We start from the raw sequence: 19945 nt of genomic DNA, 5'->3' as shown, positions 1-19945 counted from the left end.
CTCCCACTATGACATGTCCAGAACACCTTGCCCAACAGAGGACAGGAAGTATCCTAGTCTGATACCAGAACCACCTCAGCTTGATCCTTCAGACAAAACGTATTTCTTGTATTCTTCAGTTATTACCAAAAGCTTGTGACCATAGCTGAGGGTAGGGACGATCAACTGGTAAATGCTTCACTTTTACATTCAGCTCTGTTTACCACAACAGACCGGAATAGCATCCTCATCACTGCGGATGCGGCACCAATCCATCTGTCAGTCTCCTGCTCCCCTCACTTGTGAATAAGACTCAGAGATACTTAGACTCCTTCACTTGGGACAGCAACTCTGACCTGGAATAGGCACTCTACCCTTTTCCAGCTGCAAACCATGGCCTCAGAGATAGAGGTGCTAATTATCATCAATGCTGCTTCCCATTTGGCTGTGAACCACTCAAATGCAATCTGTAGGCCACCACCTGATGAAGCCAGCAGAACCACAAGATCCACAAAAGGCAGAGACACGATCATGAGGTTACCAAAGTGGAAGCTTCGGCTACTCCAAGAAATTCTGTTCATAAAAATCATGAAGAGAATCTGTGACAAAGAGCCCACCGGGAACGAGTCCGGCTTACAGCCAAAAAAAAAACAAAAAACATCCGACTCTTTGTGTAAAAGAAGGATAAAATGCTGCGAGGCTGGTTACAGCAGAAATTTCTGGGAAGCTTGATTGTTGGAATTTCATGCCACTGTTCTCAGAATGTGTCTTTTATGTGTTCGTGGACTAAATTGTGTTTTTTTTTTAATGACATTATACACCCTTATTGGCATAATACAATGGCATAACAGCTTGATCTCTTTATCCTCCCCTTCAGTGAGCAAACAATAAATCTGGGAAGTGATGAAGTTCCAAGTTTATTGGTTCCTGTAGAAAGTAGATGATCCAGTCACTGGTTAGGAATGCAGATTTTTTTTAAAGCTAATTCACTGTCGCACAATAGCTAAAGGTTTCAAAACAGTGTGGTAAAAACAATTCTTTTGCTTTCCAGTGTGTACCTGCTCACAGCCAAAACCTTCCAGCCCAGTGAAGAGAACAAAAGTTGACCTCAGATAAAGTGTTCTTTGTGTGATCTTTTGTCCAATAAGGCTATAAACAGGGATCGGAGAGATAAATATTCCTTTCACAGAAAATGTTTATATCATCTGTGCTTTCATACCTGTGCAGAAATCCCTATCAGCAGTAACCACTTCTGTTGTTCGTCAGTTCTGTAGTTAATGATCTGACATCCGGCCAGACTGGCGTGCCGATCGAATACTTTGGTCGGTTGGGAATCCCCCTCCATGCTCCAGTGATAGACGGCAGTATCTGTCACCAAGGCCACGGTGTTTACAGAGATCCACTTCCAGAACATGACCTCCTCTGACATGGTGTGAGCCTTCATCTTACTCTTCATCTCAATGTTGAAGATCTGCAGCGTCTTGGCAGCTGAGGGTCGGTAAAGAAACAGAGACGTGAGACGAAACAGGCAAGAGAGAAGTCGTCAAATAACTCCAAACAACAAATTAAATAGCTGTTCTGAGTAACACACAGACCCGCAGATGAACATGTCTGCCTCGAAATAGTTAGAAAATAAATAGAGCTACTTTTAATTGGAACTATTTATTCAGAGAGGAAACGTTTTAATAGCTTGTTCTTTTGATTATTGCGAGTGGCGAAGACCTAGTTTCAGCCCAGACTTGATGATTTTCTTTAATGTAACTACTGTTCCGTGCTGTGAGCACCACTGTAATGGGGAACCGAGGGAGATTTCTGACACAAGTGTTCAAAACTCGTGTCAGAAATAAAGAGCAAATAAAAATTATATCTGAACTGCTCGAAATTGTTCGTAAGCCAGGGAAGCACCACTCTTTACTGAGTGACCTGACCCGCAGCTACAGAAAGCAGACGGCGGCTTTTGAAAATGTCACAATTGACTAAACACAGACACAACCTCCATTTACCCAAAATACTTAATGAAAAACAAACAGGTGATGTAATGCATGACTCATGTAAATACTAGAGCTGCTGTACAAACTTGCAAACACACAGCCTTTACGATACATAAATGGCATCCCTTATGTGCAGGAAGGAAAGATCTGAACATTGATTACGGCTGCTGGCACACGCTCACAGAGGCGAGCAAAGGTGCACAAAGAGTGCCCCAACTCCTCTCACTGTATAACATCTGATGATGCATACCACACATACACATCTACCAGCATACAAGTCATGCTAACACATGTGCAATTCTCATAAAAGTAGGGCATTTGCCAGAAGATTAGGCTGACATGTGGGTGTGCGTGTGATATTGAGGTGCCTTTCTTGTAGCCGTCTGTGTTTTGATTGATCAGTGGTCGAAATAGATGTGCATAGTTAAAAGGGATACACGGGATAGCTTTTATGAGAGAGACATGGCCAGTGTATCATCACAACAGCGTGCCAGACGGGTAGACAGACAGAAAGCAACTCACCATCTGAGAAATGACAGAAAGCAAAGGAGAAAAAGCAAAGTGTCAATCAGGTAAGAATGAGAAGACAAAGATAGACCATAAGGAAAGGGGCAAACAGGGAATACTGTGCTTAGAAGGAGGAGGGAGGGAGGGGGAGGAGGGAGAGAGAAAAGCATTATAAGCAAATCATCCTGATCAGCACTTGTGTTTGTGCTCTAAGGGTTAGTTTCAGTGACAGGCGATCAATTTTCACAACCAATTTACTACACTGGGTAATAGATGTGAGTGCACTCGGCATATTTACAACATTGACAGGCATTAATCTTTGCTGCGGCTTTTCCACAGCATTTCTAGTAAACGGCTAAATCTGTTAAAACTAGAAGCAAATAAACAGTGCAGAGGCCATGCAGACTTCATTCTGGGACTTTAAACAATAATAAAATACTTTGTGCTTAATATGGGGCCACCAGTAATAAAAGCCAACAGTTTTGACTTTTTCTTTTGCCTCAGAACAATACAGTATTTCTCATCTATTGGCCACTGCTGCCTAAATGTGTTGTGTCATTTCTATATGCGTCATCATCATACCTTTGAGGGCGATGACTTTGCTGGCGGGGTTCATGATGGCACTGTCGGCAGAAATCGGTCTCCTGATTGGGTTGGTGGGATCCGACATGTCCACAATCACCACCTGGTTCTGCTCGCCCACCTTCTCACGGATGCAGATGAACTTGTCCGACTCCATCGTCAGATAGCTGAACCCAATGTTGGCTGGGTTTACGCCCAGATTCTGCAGCTAAAAAACAGTTTTGAGGAAATGAAAGTGAGAACCTTTAGCTTAATTATGTTACCTCATTTTACAGTGGTGGAGTATCATATAACGGTCAGTAAGCTAGTCAGTAGCTGGAAACAGATACAAGTACATTTTCAAGAAGTGGCTAAACAGTTTATAAAAATGACAACGCAGATGCAATCACATTTAAAGAAAGAGTTTTCTTTAGGGGTACGACCAGTATATATATGACGTGTTTGTTTGCTACCCATTTCATCTAGATGAGCAGGAACCTGTCCCCTGAAAACCCCCCAACACTTTTTGGTAAGCACTGTTAGTTAACTGGAAATTGTAGTTTAAAGTACTTTGAGTGGTCAGTAAGACTAGAAAAGGCCTACATAAATGCAAATACACTGTAGTACATTAATTATTATAGACTGTATCATAGATAAGAGAAAACTGCATTCAGTTGGCAGACACACATTTTGTATGTATATTTAGTATACATAGTATACACAGTATAGTACATTTTGTAATAAAAGTACTTAAAAATTAATTATTGGTCAGTGAGCCCATCCTCATTCACAGGCGAACAGCTGTGGCCAGTTTGTGAGAGATATGCATAAGGTGACACATAAAGCTATAAAACAGAACTGCATTTCATTCTCTTTATTTTCATTTTTACACAGCATCCCGACTTTTACAGAATTGGGGCTGTGAAAGCAAAACTCAGCCACAAGCACAATATTCCTGCTTTAATACTATGCTTTTATTGCAACAACTTAAAATGTGGTGAGAAAATATATGTGGGAGCAGCTGCCATTTGCTTTTTAGGGGAAGAGAAAGTAGTGAGCGATGGATCATAACATGGACTTGATTAAAATAGCAGCAGGTCTGCTCAAGTTTTCCAGGGATACTCTTAAAGGTCGTTTTCCCATACAGGAGGTCTGGTCGGTGGTACATGGAGCCAGGGAACAAGCGTGGGCACACAGCTGGATGTTAACTAAACAGAGCTTTATTTTAGCTTTATTTTACACAAGCTGACAATAATTTCCAGAATTTCCTATGATATAAATAGTAATGCTGTCATTGTACTTATCATTACATCTCTACTACTTAATTTTATTAAAGCTCGACTGGACCTTGACAGTGTATTTAATCATCATTTTAAGCAGCTAGCTGTAAATAAAGTTTAATTACCACAAAAAAAAAAAAAAAAAAAACAACAAGAGATTCACTAAAACCAAGAACACATTAGAATATTTTAATAAAGCAAACCTAATGAGAACAAGTCAGAAAACACAACAACACACACATTTGCCTCAAAACTAACAAACATGAAAAAGTCCAGTTTGGTTGAATAGAGGAATTACTGCACACATTGTCAAACTAACTGAACTGAGAGGACAGAAAGAAACATGCACTCTCCCTCTGATGACTGAACTGACTGCATTATGCAGTCTGAGGCAAGCGGAAAGGAATCCTTATGCTCATCACAAGGACTGTACTATCTCGCAGTTGGCTGATAGAGCAGGAAAACAAATCATGACCGCTGAGCCATTTAAATCATGTCATCTCCAAAACAGGAAGGATGCAGCAGTGTTCAGCCTGGGGTGATCAGAGGGGCTGCTTCCAAAGAAAAACTGAATTATCCTTAATTAATTATATCCAAAATATTTTTAGATTTTCACTTATACCAGGTGCTAGCTTTAGCATAGGCTACACTTATCAGTATTTTCATGTGTACAGTGGTTAGTCAGGGGGGGGGGGGGGACATGTAGTTATCACCAAACACAGTTATTAGTTTTTTGCAGTTTTTTGGCTTCTTTTTAGATTTTTGTTGTTGTTTTCGAGACCTACAGTCCTGTGACCAATCAAAAGACAGAACTGATGCAGACCACAAAATTCAGTTTCTTCCCTTAAAATGCTCTGCCAGGCCTCTACAGCAGCCACCTTCAGTTGCTTCTTCTTTGAGGATCTTTCTACCTTCAGTTTTGTATTTAACGACTGAGAATCTGCTCTGCTGGGTTGAGATCGAGCGACTGACTTGGTCACTGAAGAAGAATTTCATATTTCTTTGCCTTGAGAAACTCTTGGGTTGCTTTTGCAATATGCTTCAGGTCATTATCCATCTGCACCATGAAGTATCATCCAATCAATTTTGCTGCATTTGAATGAATGTGAGCAGAGAGTATATCCCTATACAATTCACAATTCCTCCTGCTGTTTCTATCAGCAGTCACATCTAGTAACCCAGTTCCACTGCTAACCATACATGCCAATGCCATAACAATGCTTCCATCCTCGTGTTTGATAGAAAATGAGGTACGACTCCTCATTCACCACACTTTTCTCTTCCCATCATTCTGGTACAAATTCATCTTGGTTTCATTTTCATGTTCTCAAGCGTAACCAGTGTTTTGCACCTTTTTGTAAACCCTGTATTTCCATTCATGAAGACATGTTTTGATTGTAAATCTTAACAATGGTACATCCATCAGCTTGAGAGTGCTCATGACTTGGTTAGATGTTGTGAAATTCTTGAGCTGGTCAGTGAATTCATTCTTTTTAAGAATGTACCAGATTGTAAAACTTCAGGACAAATCAACAATTTCCAATCGTAAAACTTTGTGCAGCAAATCGTGTTGCCACACTCGAATTTGCATAAAGCAGGCAGCCTCACTTCATCCAAGGCCAGGGGCCTGGATCTTAAACAGTTTCTCATAGGCTTATTTTGGTTTTAGCAACATCTCTTTGGACTTCATATTAAAAGTTCCAGTGAAAAGCAACTACATGATGTACATTATGTATGAAAATGGCTGTAATTCTTAAACAGTTAATGCAACGCAAACCACAGCCAGATACATTCTGTTTGGGACAGCCAATCATAAGAAAGCTGCTTTAAAAGTAGAGAAACTGAGTTAAAGCAGCTTGTTTCATGCAAAGGATCACCTTTGGGGTTGTGCCAATGTCCAAGGAAAGTCCAAGAATAAAAATATGGAGCTGTAAATTAACATAATTCCCCTTTCACAACATTACAGAATCAACTTTAACTGAAGCATATTTGCAGTTTATGATAAAAAGACAAATATTTCATTAAAGATCAATATTCAAGTGCTGCTTAACCGTGGAACAATTTCTTTAAGCCAGAGAAAAAATTAATTAATTAATTATGCAGTTGGCATTTTTTAATGTTTATTGTCCCAATGATTAAATAATAAAGGATGAGAATAATAATATTTTCATTGTTTAAGGCATCTTGTAAAGGCCGCAGAAAAGCCCTGGGGGAGGAATGGAGCCATATGCTGCATCTCTTCAAGACTGCCAAAACTATCTCTGGAAGCAGAGGGAAGGGAAGTTACAATAAAGATAATGGAGGAAAAGATAAGGTTGGGAGTGAAAGGAGGAGCTCAAGACACTGACCAATATCCTGTTGGCAACGAAGAGAGGGAGCGAACCATTGTAAATAAGAGAAGTCAGAGTGATGTATGTGCCTCTTGCGAGAAATGAAGAACAATGGCCAAGAGGTAGGAAGGTATGTTGATTCTAGTTCCAGTAACACAGGCCTCTGGCATTTTACAGTACGATTCAGGGTGGAGAGACTGGCTCGCTGTAAGAACACTCCCCCCCAGCTGATTCTTAGTCGAATATGCCAGACTAAAAACCCACTTCAGCTTCAACTTACTGTCTCCAGTGATCCATTTAAATACTAACCAGTGATACACTGCAGACTCCTCTAAGCAATCTTCGCTGCACACATGAGACAATAAAAACAACGTATTAATACGTTAATACCGCAGTAACAAAAGGCAGGAGATCTTCACTGATGAAGCAGCATTGATGGTATTTGGTGAGTCATAGACTGGGTGGACATCTTGCTGAGGCACTGACACGTTGAATCAGCAGCTGATGGTTTTGGGCTCATGAAGAGATTACACAAGCACTTTTTTTTTTTTAATAAATTGAAGAATCCAGGGGGGGGGAGTGGAACTTGCTCGCAAAGCGCATAGCCTTTATTCTAGGAAATCAGAGTTTGTTTTTTGTCTTGGTCTCTCCATCTTTCTCTCCTCTTGTCCCCTCCCCCAAAACCAGCCACACCCTTCTTAACCCATGGTCTACCAGAGGGTTTCTTCCTGTTATCAGGGAGTTCTTCCTTCCTGCAGTCGCAAAGTGCTTGCTCATGTGGGATCATCAGATTGTTGGGATTTTCTCTCAATTTAGTTGGATCTTTACCTTGAAGTATAAAGTGCCTTGAGAAAAGTGTTAGTGTGAATAGTGCCTATATAAATAAACCTAAAGTATAAAGCTATGGTGATCATGAACACCTTAAAGTAGCAATGGATTCTATTAATATTCTAACTTCCAAGTCAGAATAAACACACAGATATTTATCTCCGATTCTAGTGTGGATTGTAGAACAATCCGCACTTGTAGTTAACCAAATTTCAAAGTTCACGACCCATTTGAAATTACAGAAAGACACAATGTGAGTGTTGTATGTGTTGGATGACTGCTCTTTCAATGCATTCATGATCGAATTCCGGTGACTGAACACAGACGCTCAGCCTTGTCCCTGCCAGCCATTGCTGCGGTCACAGATGTGTCCTGTTAGACTCGCTTAGACTGTTCCGTCATCCTGCTTCCTATCCTGATGCAATTTGCCAGGCTTAAACGGGGCCTGCTTACCTCAGTTGTCTATCAAACACATCCGGTGGTTTGACGTGGTGGCGTCATTTCATTAGTACAAATACAGCAGGTTCACTTCTCCCGACTCAGCTAGACAGGACAAATTTCAGGCACTTCAGAGCTGCAGGAAATCTTTGCACTTACACAAGCTGCTACAGTACGTAGGCTGCTTCACCGACAGCCAGCAGAAGAGCCACAAAAGCTGTAAATGACTCTCGCCTTCATAATTCACCAGACCATTCTCAGTCCCTCATTTTTGTCTCCATCATAATCCACAGAACCCAACTCTGATCCACCAATTACTGCATTGATTTAACAACAGATTCTGCCATGCTCATGCACAGTATGGTTCTAGAATCATAAAGCAAAGTAAGGAGAATTTACCCCACAGCTTAGTGACAGTGTGAGGTTAGGCAGGTAATCCATAGCTGGCATTAACACTACAGAAACCCCAGTCCTTCATCTTATATGTCTGCACTAAACAGAGGAACATTAAAGCGATTTTTTTAATGCTCATTTATCTCAACATTCATCTGGTTGAAGGTTTGAACAGTAGGTGGGTGGAGCTGCACATTCACAGACCTCTTCTGAAACTTGTGCCATGTTATCAGCATTTAAATAGTATATGCATGACAGAAGATGAGAAAAAGCATAATGAGGCCCATTTAAACAACAGTTTTAATAGTCAGGATATTATGGCATTTGCTGTACTCTGTATATTATGCAAGTGCTAGCTCAACAAGCTGGTACCTCATCACAAATCTAAATCCATGTTACACTCGTGAACCTCGGCCCAGACTGCAGACACTGAGCTGTAAATACCAGGCCAAGGAAAAGAAAAAAAAAAAAAAGCTAAACAACTTGAGGCCCAAAGTCCTGGGTTTGCAAATTCCAAGCATTTTTCACTCTGCTTGAGCCACCTAGACTCACAGGGAGATACGACTGTAGCAGAGCTGGGATTTCACGGTAGAGGTGAAACATAAAGCTGCGGGCTGCTTATCGCCGTCTCAAGGCCTGATTTTCTTAAGACATGTATAAAGGGAAAGGTCTGTGCTGTTGTGAGCAATCTGGACTAATAACCAGACATTGCCAGGTACTGCACTGTGCTCCATCAGTGAGCAGCAGTGTACCGCTCCTGTCAGTGAGGAGAGGAGCCTGCTAGGCTGCAGGCTCTTTTGGCTGGCAGTTTTTTGGTGGATAAAGGATCTTTGGCTGAGAAAGTGGGGCTACTGGCCAGAGGAAGGGAGCAGAGGGAGAGAGAAGGGGGGTTGGGACTGAGCTTTTATTTTTTTTCTAGTGAAAGGCCATTTCACTGCCTGCTGTTACCATAACAACAGGCTACAGACCAGGGGAGGTGGAGGGGTGCATCACAAAGTTTCTCTTCTGGCTGCAAGACACCAAGCACTGGGGCTGCTACGGGACAGCGATTAAAAATCCATAGCAGTGGAAAAAAAGGGGGCCATAGTGCAAATTGTTCCCCCGCAGACGACTAAATCACTGGCTGCTTGTTTTCTTTTCTTGTCACAGATTGTAAAAGGGCATTTGTGTTGTGTGTGTGCGCCCGCTTGTGTTTTCTCCACCAAGATCAGAGTCTATGGGGCTTGAGTTCCTCTGCTATATTGATGCAGATTGCTTTGAAGCTGTGCAGATGCTCCCTAAGACGAAACCAATACAATAAAATAAATAATCACCAGCATGAGTTTGGAGACACATTAAATCAATATGATATTGACGCTGCATTATGGAACTAGATGTCATATTGCGTTTTGGTCATGGCAAGATATCAATCGAATGATGCGTTTCTGGTCTTACAGGCTTCATTACAACTGATTGAGCCAGTTTCCAGAACTTATTCAACTGCCGAGTGAATCCAAACATAACCGCTTTTTACATCCCCCTGTACACCTACATCCAACGACCAAGATCTAAATAAAGCGCACAGTTTCATGTTGTTACATGAAACACATTACGGTGATTTTTATCAGTTACGCCCAGCTGTGTGCAAAAGCTGGGCATTTTGAGAGACACTGGTTGGGATTTTTGCTCCTGAAACTGGGAGTATTTGGCTGCAGGACATGACAACAGCATGGCAGCAACAAAGATTGAGAACAAGTGCCATTCATTTCTCAGATACAACGTAGCCACGAACAGCTGAGCTCAGTTGTCACAAAGTGTCAAAACACCGCAGTGAAAATGACAGCGTCGTTTATAACTTAAACGGGAAAAACTGCGGCGTATCCCCCAACACACACACACACACACACACACACACACACACACAAGCACACGTACCGGCCCGCATTGGGGCTGTGTACGATCTGACTGTTCAATTTTTACAAGTCATCATCTGCCCGGCAGGAGAGAACTAGGCCTGTAGCTATATTGAGCACCACCCCGCAGCCCTTTTTCAGATTCCATTTAAATGCGACATGTGCTGTGTGTGTGCGGACCCACAAGGGCGAGGAGTGGCGCAAAAAGAAAGGAGCTGGGATTAAATTTAGGGCTTTCTGTATGTCTGCTTACCTGCAGATGCTCCTGAAATCGTATCGGCAGTATCTGAGCCATTTCTGGAGGGTTTCTCTGCCTGAAGAGTCCGCGAGGAAGGAAAGGGGAAGGGGACAACAAGAGGATAAAGGTGGTGTTCTTCTTTGTGTGCCCTAAATGCCCAAAAAGTCAAACTGATGGGCAGTAGTAGGTAGTCTGGGTGGCTTGCGTTGGTATCACACGAATCCAGTGACTGCTCCCATTCAGTAGCCCCCCTTACACCAGTCCTGAATCAAAAACTCCGCACCTCCGCTAAGAAAACTAGTCCACTTCAACTACTACTGAGCCAAACCATCTCCTCCCTGAGCCTTGTAAGGATATGGGCAGTCTTAAAAGCCCGTGCTTACTTATTGAAACGGATAACTTCACATGTGACGCCCCACCCTTGGATTTTTTTTATTATTATTGTTTTCTCTGAGCTGTCAATGAATTCAGTTGAACGCGCATTTTGTACCCCTCCGCCGCAGCCCCTTCCCCCTTCCTTTCCACCAACTTCGAAATCAGGGCTCGTGACATGCGCCCCACCTTTGCATAATTACCACACAATCACACATATGCAGTCATCTTTCTATAAAATGTGCTTCTGAATGGATGATCAGAGGACTGCCGACCTTTCAAATCGTGTTTTTTTCCAAGCAGCTTTTTACGTCAGTGACCCTCTCCCATCATCACCGTGGTGCATGGAGTGCAGTAAGACATGCACAACTAAAAAGTACATTTCAGTATTATGTTAACATCAACAACCTTTCTGGCGTGTCATCAATGAGAATGAGTCTATGAGGGTGAGGAATAGAAAATGTGGTTTCTGCTTTATTTAAAAGTCAAACCATTTACACCATAATTTCTGGGTTTGTGGTTTCTTTGAAACATAGTTCCTTTGAAAAACAGCAAAGCCTCATTTACATTTCAGACCAGACATGAATCAGTATAACGTGCAGTAATATGAACATCATTTAAAATGCCTGTTCCAGAAGGGTAGTCTTGCTCCATGTAGTATTTAGTAGTGACATATTAAAACTTAAAATGAGTAGCTTTGAAAAAAATGAAAATAATAATAATAATAATAATAATAATAATAATAATAATAATAATAATAATAATACATCTTTTAAATGCAGATACCACATGTAAAAATGATGTGATTTTAGTCCAGTCCATGTATCAATGACATCCTAAAACTAAATGCAAAAATGACTGGGGGAAATTTTAATAGAAGTTATTGTTAGCTACTTTTCATTGACTGAAATGAATATTAGACCATGAACACAAGTTTGTCATACCAGCAGTCACCCTGTAGCAGAGCTTAAAGATTAAAATTACACTCACTGGTTCCAGGAAGTTATTTAGCAGACTTTACTTATTTATGCAAATATTTCTATTTGCAGTCCCACAAACATCTGTGTTTTTAGCCACTGCTGCAAGCTTTTGTGTGACATTACTAGACAACATAAAGCATTTTAATTCCCTTAAAAACATTAGTCAGTCGGTCAAAATTAAAGAGCGCCGAAACATGATGATACCTTGACTGTTAAGCAAGGATATGAGTGTCATATGTAACTGCACCACGTATAGGTGCATTACATACATAGGGTAAAACATTGCATTGCATCTAATCCATGCAATGCAGGTAACTTCAGTGATTCATCTATAATGTAAATTGACACTTTTGTAGATAAATCACATACTAATTATTCTTCTTTGTCTTCTTCTTTTGGCTGCTCTCTTTAGGGGTCGCCCCAGCGAATTATCTGCCTCAATCTAATCCTATCCCAAGAATGCTCCTCTGTCAACCCTCTGCATATCCTCCTCTACATCCATGAACTTTCTCTGAGGTTTTCCTTCTTTTCTTCCTCCCTGGTGCTCCATATTCCGCATCCTTTATCCAACATATCCACTATACCTCCTCTGCACACATCCAAACCATCTCAGCCTAGTCTCTCTAACTTTGTCTCCAAACTACTGTCACGCTGATGTATTCATACCTAATCTTATCGATTCTGCTCACACCCTTCTCCAAGGGTCTGCCACGTCCAGCTTGGCCTTCTGTGTTTTTATCAGTGCCACCACCTCCAAACAATACATAACACATCATATGAGGTCTCACCACCATATTTTATTCTTTCATCTACAATATTAGAAAGAAACACAAATTAGACAAAGATGTGTGAACAAGCACCTGGTGAGTGTAGGAAGGAAAAACACTGTAAAAGCAGGAAGAACCTCCAGTCCAAAACCAGACTCAGGGAGGTTCTGCACACAGTTGGAGACAGAGTTTAATCATTGATAATGGTTAAATGCAATAGTGGTGTATAAGCACATTGAAAAAGAAAAGCTGCAAGTGAAGAAGAAAGACCCTCATCTCCACACACACACACACACACACACACACACACACACACACACACACACACAGCAGGCCAAGTCTATTGCAGCATAACTAAGATATGGTTCAGGATCACCTGATCCAGCCCTAAATAAAACCTTTATTAAAAAAGAAAGTTTATTCTAGCTTTAAAAGTAGAGAGCAGCTGTCTCACGTATGCAAACTGGGAGCTGGGAGACCCCTGACTTCTTCATACAGTATCACAGTAATTGTTCTACCAGGTGGTTTTAGGGTTGGTTTTATGATTAATCCTCACAGGAAGCATGCAGCTCTCATACACCCACAGAAACCAGGATATACCACAAGCAAAGATTTTAAACATTCAGGTTTTTGAGTTTACTTAAAGACATTCATAGCCAGACTGCTGACTTTGTGTTTTTATTCAGTCGCCTAACAGAAGTGCAGTAAGAAACGATTTACCCCATCCTGATTTCTTAGCTATTTGCATATTTGCCACACTTACGTGTTTCAGATCGTGAAGCAAATTTTTATGATAGATAAAGTTGACCAGAGTCAGTATAAAATAAAGCTTTTACATGTATTGCTGGGAGGTCGGCAGCTCCCTCCACTGCTTGGCCCTCTGTTAAAAACAACTGGGATCCAGCTTCCCTGTGATGCTGAATTATATAAGCGGAAGAAAATAAATAGATAGAAGGATGGATGATTGTATTTTGTGTACAATCGTTGAAGTGTAAAAAGGGTTGGCCCTCCGTGGTGCCCTAAGCAAAGTTTGATTTTTGGGGCCCTTTAATAGTGCCAATAATACTGATTAATGATCACCTACTATAAATGTATTTCATTTTCTAATGTTGATGTTGTTGTAATCCACAGTGAAAAATGTCATAAAAACAGAGAGAAACAATAGATCAAACCTGAGAGCTGCACAGTTGCAGCAGTGTGGTTTACGTCATTCTGTTGTCAGCCTGTTTTACACATCGGTGGTTTCTTATTGACGTGTAAAAAGATCTGAAATCGTAGTAAATTCAGCTGCTATTGTGGGCTGGGGATGATTTACACTTAACATTTTAATAACTGGGTACTGAATGTCATAGGCCCAATGTTCCCTCTAATTTTTCACGTGTCTGAGCGAACACACAAACTCCCTGAGCGATCCCTTGGACCACTGTGAGCGACATCAGACGTGTGCACTTTGGTCACGAATCCATCCAAGTTTCATGGTTTAATAAAATAATTAAATTACAGCGTTTACATTTATGTTAGACTACTTTTAATTAACTGCTTTAGCCCATTTACAATGAAAATGTAAAAAAAAATCTTGTTCATGACCTGTGTAGTATGTTAACACTATTGGAAGTAAAAATAACTTGAACTCCAATTTCGAAAACACAGCTTTCTTTTTTTTTTTTATATATATATATACAGCTCTGACTTGTATTATGAGTCTGTGGTCTGGGAGAGAGTCCTGTAACTCTCTGTCTCCAAAATGCAGCTATTTTATTAAATGCAGCCAAGGCATTTTTAAATAAACATTTCAAACTATTTACAGAACAATCAGCTGTTCTGCATCAAATCTGATGCCACACAAATTATTTGTGTCACTCCAAAAAAAAATTTCTGTCCACTATGAGATAAAGGAGAACAACAGCCTGATATCTGCAGGCCTGACAGCAGGAGATGTATCACTCCTGTAACACCTGTAACATTCAGCAGTCGCCTCATTGTTCGGACACACACAACAAAACTATTGACTACACTACACACTAACTACACAAGATTTGTGCTAAACGTCGCAAATCTCTCACATCTCAAAGCACCGCCGTCACTCCTAAAACTTCCCCCGTTTCTTAACAACTAGATGCCACGTTGCCATATCATTTTTTTGGTCGACATGGTACATTTTTGGACGAATAGGAAAGGCAGAGGGGGGTGGGGTTTGTTTTTGCTCACAGTTGGAGAGGGCTTTCCAACCTTTTTTCTTATAAAACGCCGATTTAACCGTTTCTTCCTGCAGTAAACAGTAGCGGTTTTAGATACAGGCGACACGGGCGGTTGCCCGGGGCGGCATCACGGGCATCGGCAAAAAAAAATTTAAAAAAAAATTGCTCGTACTCATGCTGCCACGACATCAGCCAGCCATAGCTGGACTGGCCATCGGGCATACCGGTGGGCCGCTGGCGATTTTTTGTTTTTATGGGCCGATGGATTTTTTTTTTATTTTAGGAAGGGTATATATAATGAAAGGTGTTGGATTGGCCAATTGGTCATGATCGACTCTGGGCTGGACCAATTACAGCCGAGGAGGCCCGATGCACCCTCCCCCTTGTTTAGCAATCACGTGATTTTCGCGCATTGCATGCCGGGAACTCGTGGCAAAACAATCCAAGTACCGCATCAAATGCAAGCATTTGCAGCACCGCAAAACGCTCATTCTCCGGTTCCAATACCTTCTTGTTTTTTCTTTGCCGCACAAAAAAGGAATGTACAAAACAAAAAGAGAACAATGCCGGTCCATACAAAGACAGACTTGACGAAAAGACAAAGAAAAGATACGAGGAAATATGCCAATATGCGCTGGCTGAGCCAGCGCATATTGGGAATGGCATAGGCAGCGATCGATTTTCTATCACCCATTTGCTGGGAGTAAGTGCGCCTGCTGCTTGCGGCACAGGGAGGAGAGGGCGGGGCGGCGGGGGATTCTCTGGCTGGCTGGAGCAGCATCTAATAACCAACTCGCAAAATAAAACAAAATAAAAACAAACCAACAAACACGAAAACACCAGACATTATAATACAGACTTATAATTTGCACCGATGTTTTTTCGAAATTCTATACACGAAAAGTGAGCGTGAGAGCCCTCGGTGCGCCTGCTTGCTGCTGAAGTCAAAGTAAACTTTATTGTCATATCCGCTACATACAGTCCAGTATATAGAGAAACGAGGCTCCAGTTACAGCAGTGCAAGTAAACAAACAATAAATATAAGAAGAGTAAGAAAATAAATATACACTTTAGGACTCGGGGTAAAGGGATCAATAACAATGTAAAATTTATAATTTACAGTTTGATGATTTAAAGTCTCACACACAACCTGTGGAAAGGGGAGGGGGCCGGCTGCTTCCACATAGAGCACATTTCATTCATAATGTTGTAAATCCAAGCCCATTATGTATTCATGATTTGAATCCTGGGTTGTGCGAAATCCCAGAAATACACCTTAGACAAAGTGAATCTGTGAACTAAGGTGTAGGTCTGTTAGGTTATGTTGTGGTGATCCTCGGGTTGGGGGATGGGTGTTCATACTGGAGTGCAAAATTAAAACCAATGGAAGATGGACAAGAAAAGTTCAAAGCCATCAGGTGCTCAGTTTAGAAAAAAGAGAAAACAAGAGGAGGAGAAACGAGCAAAAGATACAGGTAAGCAGATGTGTCATTGGATAATGGCAGGTCATCCTGAAACAATCAGAATCAGAATGCTTTAGGTTCAAGGTTCTTTATTTGTCACATGCACAGTTATACAAGTATAACACAGTGAAATGTAACCTGACACGCTCCTCGACATGTGCAAAAATGGGGGGGGTTAGAGGAAGAACCTTATATATATATATATAGTATATACATTGGGTGAATGTGCAGTAGTAGCAGCAAGCAGGTGAATTCTGTACATTAATAAGAATAGACATCTGACTATTTTACAGAATAGACAATGTAAACATATTTAAAATTAAAGGAATTTGAAATGTACATTGTGCCTGGGTTTAGAGTGTCTGGAAGAGAGTCCTGTCTCAGTCAATTATAGATGATGTGAGAGGGCGGGTGTGTGTGTTTAGGGCCCGGATGGCTTGGGGATAGAAGCTCCTCTTGAGTCTCTCTGTCCTTGCCCGGATGATTCAGAACCTTCTACCAGATTGCAGAAGTTGGAACAGTTTGTTGCCAGGATGGGACGGGTCCTTCAGTATCTGCGCTGCTCTAGTTCGGCATCTCCTGGTGTAGGTGTCCTGAAGCGGGGGGAGAGCAATCCTGCAGCAGCGTTCTGCTGTACGGATCACTCTCTGGAGAGCTTTTTGGTCCTTCACACAGCTGTTCCCAAACCACGATGTCATGTTCTGTGTGAGGATGCTCTCCACAGCGCCTGTATAGAAAATCCTGAGGATCTTTGGAGAGACCCTGAACTTCCTCAGTTGTCGTAGGTGGTACAGGCGCTGCCTAGCCTTTTTGGTCTGGACCTGAATGTGGGCAGCCCATGTCAGGTCTGAGGAGATGTGGACACCAAGATACTTGAAGGACTGCACCCTCTCCACTGGAGCTCCATTGATGATAATGGGCTTGTAGTCTCTGCTGACTCCTTTTGAAGTCCACCACCAGCTCCTTGGTCTTGCCGACGTTCAGCTGGAGGTGGTTGTCCTGGCACCATGATGCCAGATTCTTCACTTTGTCCATGTAGGCCGCCTTTATTAACAGTGTTGGTCAAGTTACTTGAAAAAAGTAATCAGTAACTAATTACTGATTACTTCCCCCCAAAAGTAATCCCGCTACTTTACTGATTACTTATTTTCAAAAGTAATTAATTACTTAGTTACTTAGTTACTTTTTAAAAACACGATTTACAACCTGAATAGGTGATAAAGCGATAGAGCTTTCAGCCCAATTCTACTTTTTCTGCATAATCCATCATACAAAATGTAATCAAATGGAAAAGTCTCTTTTTTTAAACTTGTTTTATCAGTTTTAATCTTTTAACTTTATGCATCAAGCAAAAATTTAATTATATGCAACATTCTCTGACTGGAAGAAATTTGTTTAATATTTAAACCTATTTTCTGCACATTCCAGCACATAAAATAATTTTTTTTGTGTGTGTGTTTACACTCAGTCTTTCAAATAGATGCAAGTAAAACACAGCAGAAAATAAATAAAGTCAGAGACTAGCGGTCCTTTTGCTCTATTTTCACCTGTAAAGCAGGAGCGGGGTAGGCGGAGGTTTATCCTGGTGCAGGTGAGCCGCAGCGGTCAGTTGAAGAATCCGCGAGTTTCTCTGTGAATTTCCCATTACGTGGTAGCGCACTCGGTGCTTGCTTGGACATTTAGGGGGTTTTTTTTCGCTGTAAAAATAAGTTTTCTTCCCACGCACAATGCTAATGGATGCTAATGTTTTTGTCACTTTTTATGGAATCAAACTCAAAGTAAGGTCAGTACTTCCACGCTTTAAACGCTGCACGCTCATACTCTCTCCCGCACTCGATATATGATCCATTGTTGATCTGCACACAGCTGTTGTCACAAACGTCGCACTTGCTTACATCAATGTCATGAGACATTCTCGCAAAAAAATCACGGTTTTAGTAACGCAGTAACGCAGCGTTCCTACGGGAAAGTAACGGTAATCTAATTACCGTTTTTGCAATTGTAATCCCTTACTTTACTCGTTACTTGAAATCTGTTTATTAATCCCTAAGGAAATTATTTTCAATTCAATTTTATTTATATAGCGCCAAATCACAACAAAAGTCGCCTCAAGGCGCTTCATAGATACAGAGAAAAACCCAACAACAATTATGTGGGTTACAGTTGCTCCAAGAAGAAATGGTAAAAATAGTAACAGTAACAGACTAAACTCCAAACAATACATTATGTTACAGATTTTAATATTAATTAGTTATTGTCAGTTGTTGATTTGTCCTGCTCTCATTGTATGACAAATTATGATGGCTGTTTGGCAGCCGTTTGCATACTATGCATACTCTCTCTCTCTTCATATGTGTGTGTGTGTGTGTGTGTGTTTGGGGGGGGGGGGGGGGGGGGGGGCAGAGGGAGTGTTCGCCCAGGGCGCCAAACAGGCTAGGACCGCTACTGGCAGTACATATAAACAACCAGTATTCAGGAAGAAAACCAAACATTGCATATTTTTTTATCACAACTCTGGTTTTACATGGCTGATCAACACAATTTAAAAACTGGTATAAAGTCCCAAATTTTTCCGTCAATTGTTCCGTCTGTCCTGCTCACATCTCCAATGGTTGTACACGTTGTCATTAACGTGGCTTCTCTCCACATCAGCCACGCCGCTTTGCCAGCTAAAACACCGGTGTCGGCACATAAGGACGCTGTCCTGTCAACAACGTTGATTGGCTGCACATATACGCATCATTGGCTGGACTATGGGATAAGGTGGCATCGTTCCCATATGGGAGCAGCGAGTCACTTACTGACCAACACTGCAAAACAGAATTGTTAAAGTATTAATTTTAATTTCAATTCAGGTTAGATTTTTTTTGTGCGCAACGCAGAATTTCTGTGCGCAGAGACTGTGCCAGCAGTGCGCAATTGCGCACGTGCGCAGCTTAGAGGGAACATTGCATAGGCCCACTAAAAGTTACAAAATAAGCTAATATCAAATACATTTTCTGTAAACACATCAGAAGGTTATTTATGTGGCAAAAAGTTAGATCTATACAAAATGTTGCAGGGAAACGGAGAAGGAGCTCGTATAGGTTTGAGTTTTATTCACATCTATTGTGCAGGTACAAATAGCAGAGTGGAAAACTTTATACTTTGTGTTTGCAAACATTAATTTATGAAGATTAATTAACATGAGTGTAGCACAAAGTAAAGGTGAAAGCAGTATTCTGACATGACAGTGCAATCAAAACACATTTTGCCACTACAATCTGTGAATAATTGTGACAAACAACTGTCATTTTAATATTGGACAAACTAGTTGTGCAGCCCTAACCTGAAATATGCTGTTTGTTCTGAATGAAAAACGTTAGTCTTTGGTAAACATTTTAATCACATTTATAGATGCAATATGTTATTTCAGTTAAGACTAAATGTTGCCACACGTTTCCATCATTAGAGCGCATTTAAAGTGTGGAGAAGTCTGTGAAGGTTCTCAGTCATCCAGGTCATCGTAGTCTAAGGAGCTTGGAAAGAAAAGCGTCTGGACTTCTTTGAGTTACTTGAAGACGTTTCACCTCTCATCCAAGAAGCTTCTTCAGTTCTAAGGGTCAAATGGTGGAGAGTCCAAGCTGTATTGAAGAATTTCTAACTTCATGTAGGCTAAACAGCGGCCTAGAATTAGACTCAAAACCCTGCAGTTGCCCAAAATAAAGGGGGCATTAATGTGCCAGATT

General features: G+C 41.2%; 1 protein-coding gene across 2 annotated transcripts in view; it reads right to left on the bottom strand.

Annotated features, from left to right (window-relative positions):
- The window catches only part of cltcl1 (clathrin, heavy chain-like 1), a 28424-nt gene extending 17659 nt beyond the window's left edge, over nt 1-10765 (bottom strand). Inside the window, exons 1-3 of one of the 2 annotated variants that reach the window (XM_084945608.1) lie at nt 10453-10765; nt 3060-3267; nt 1199-1467 (exon numbers count right to left, since the gene is read on the bottom strand). In XM_084945608.1, the coding sequence (XP_084801734.1) occupies nt 1199-1467; nt 3060-3267; nt 10453-10494 (519 nt within the window). In that variant the 5' untranslated portion in view covers nt 10495-10765. The remainder of the gene's footprint in view (nt 1-1198; nt 1468-3059; nt 3268-10452) is intronic. The other variant, XM_084945609.1, reaches the window with a different exon arrangement.
- Between the last annotated feature and the right edge of the window lie 9180 nt (nt 10766-19945).

The sequence above is a fragment of the Perissodus microlepis genome, chromosome 12 (assembly GCF_051167445.1).
Source record: "Perissodus microlepis isolate ML-2025 ecotype Zambia chromosome 12, ASM5116744v1, whole genome shotgun sequence".
In the NCBI taxonomy this organism is placed as follows: domain Eukaryota; kingdom Metazoa; phylum Chordata; class Actinopteri; order Cichliformes; family Cichlidae; genus Perissodus; species Perissodus microlepis.
The sequence above is the reverse complement of the archived record's forward strand: the minus strand, read 5'-3'. Positions and strand labels throughout refer to the sequence as shown.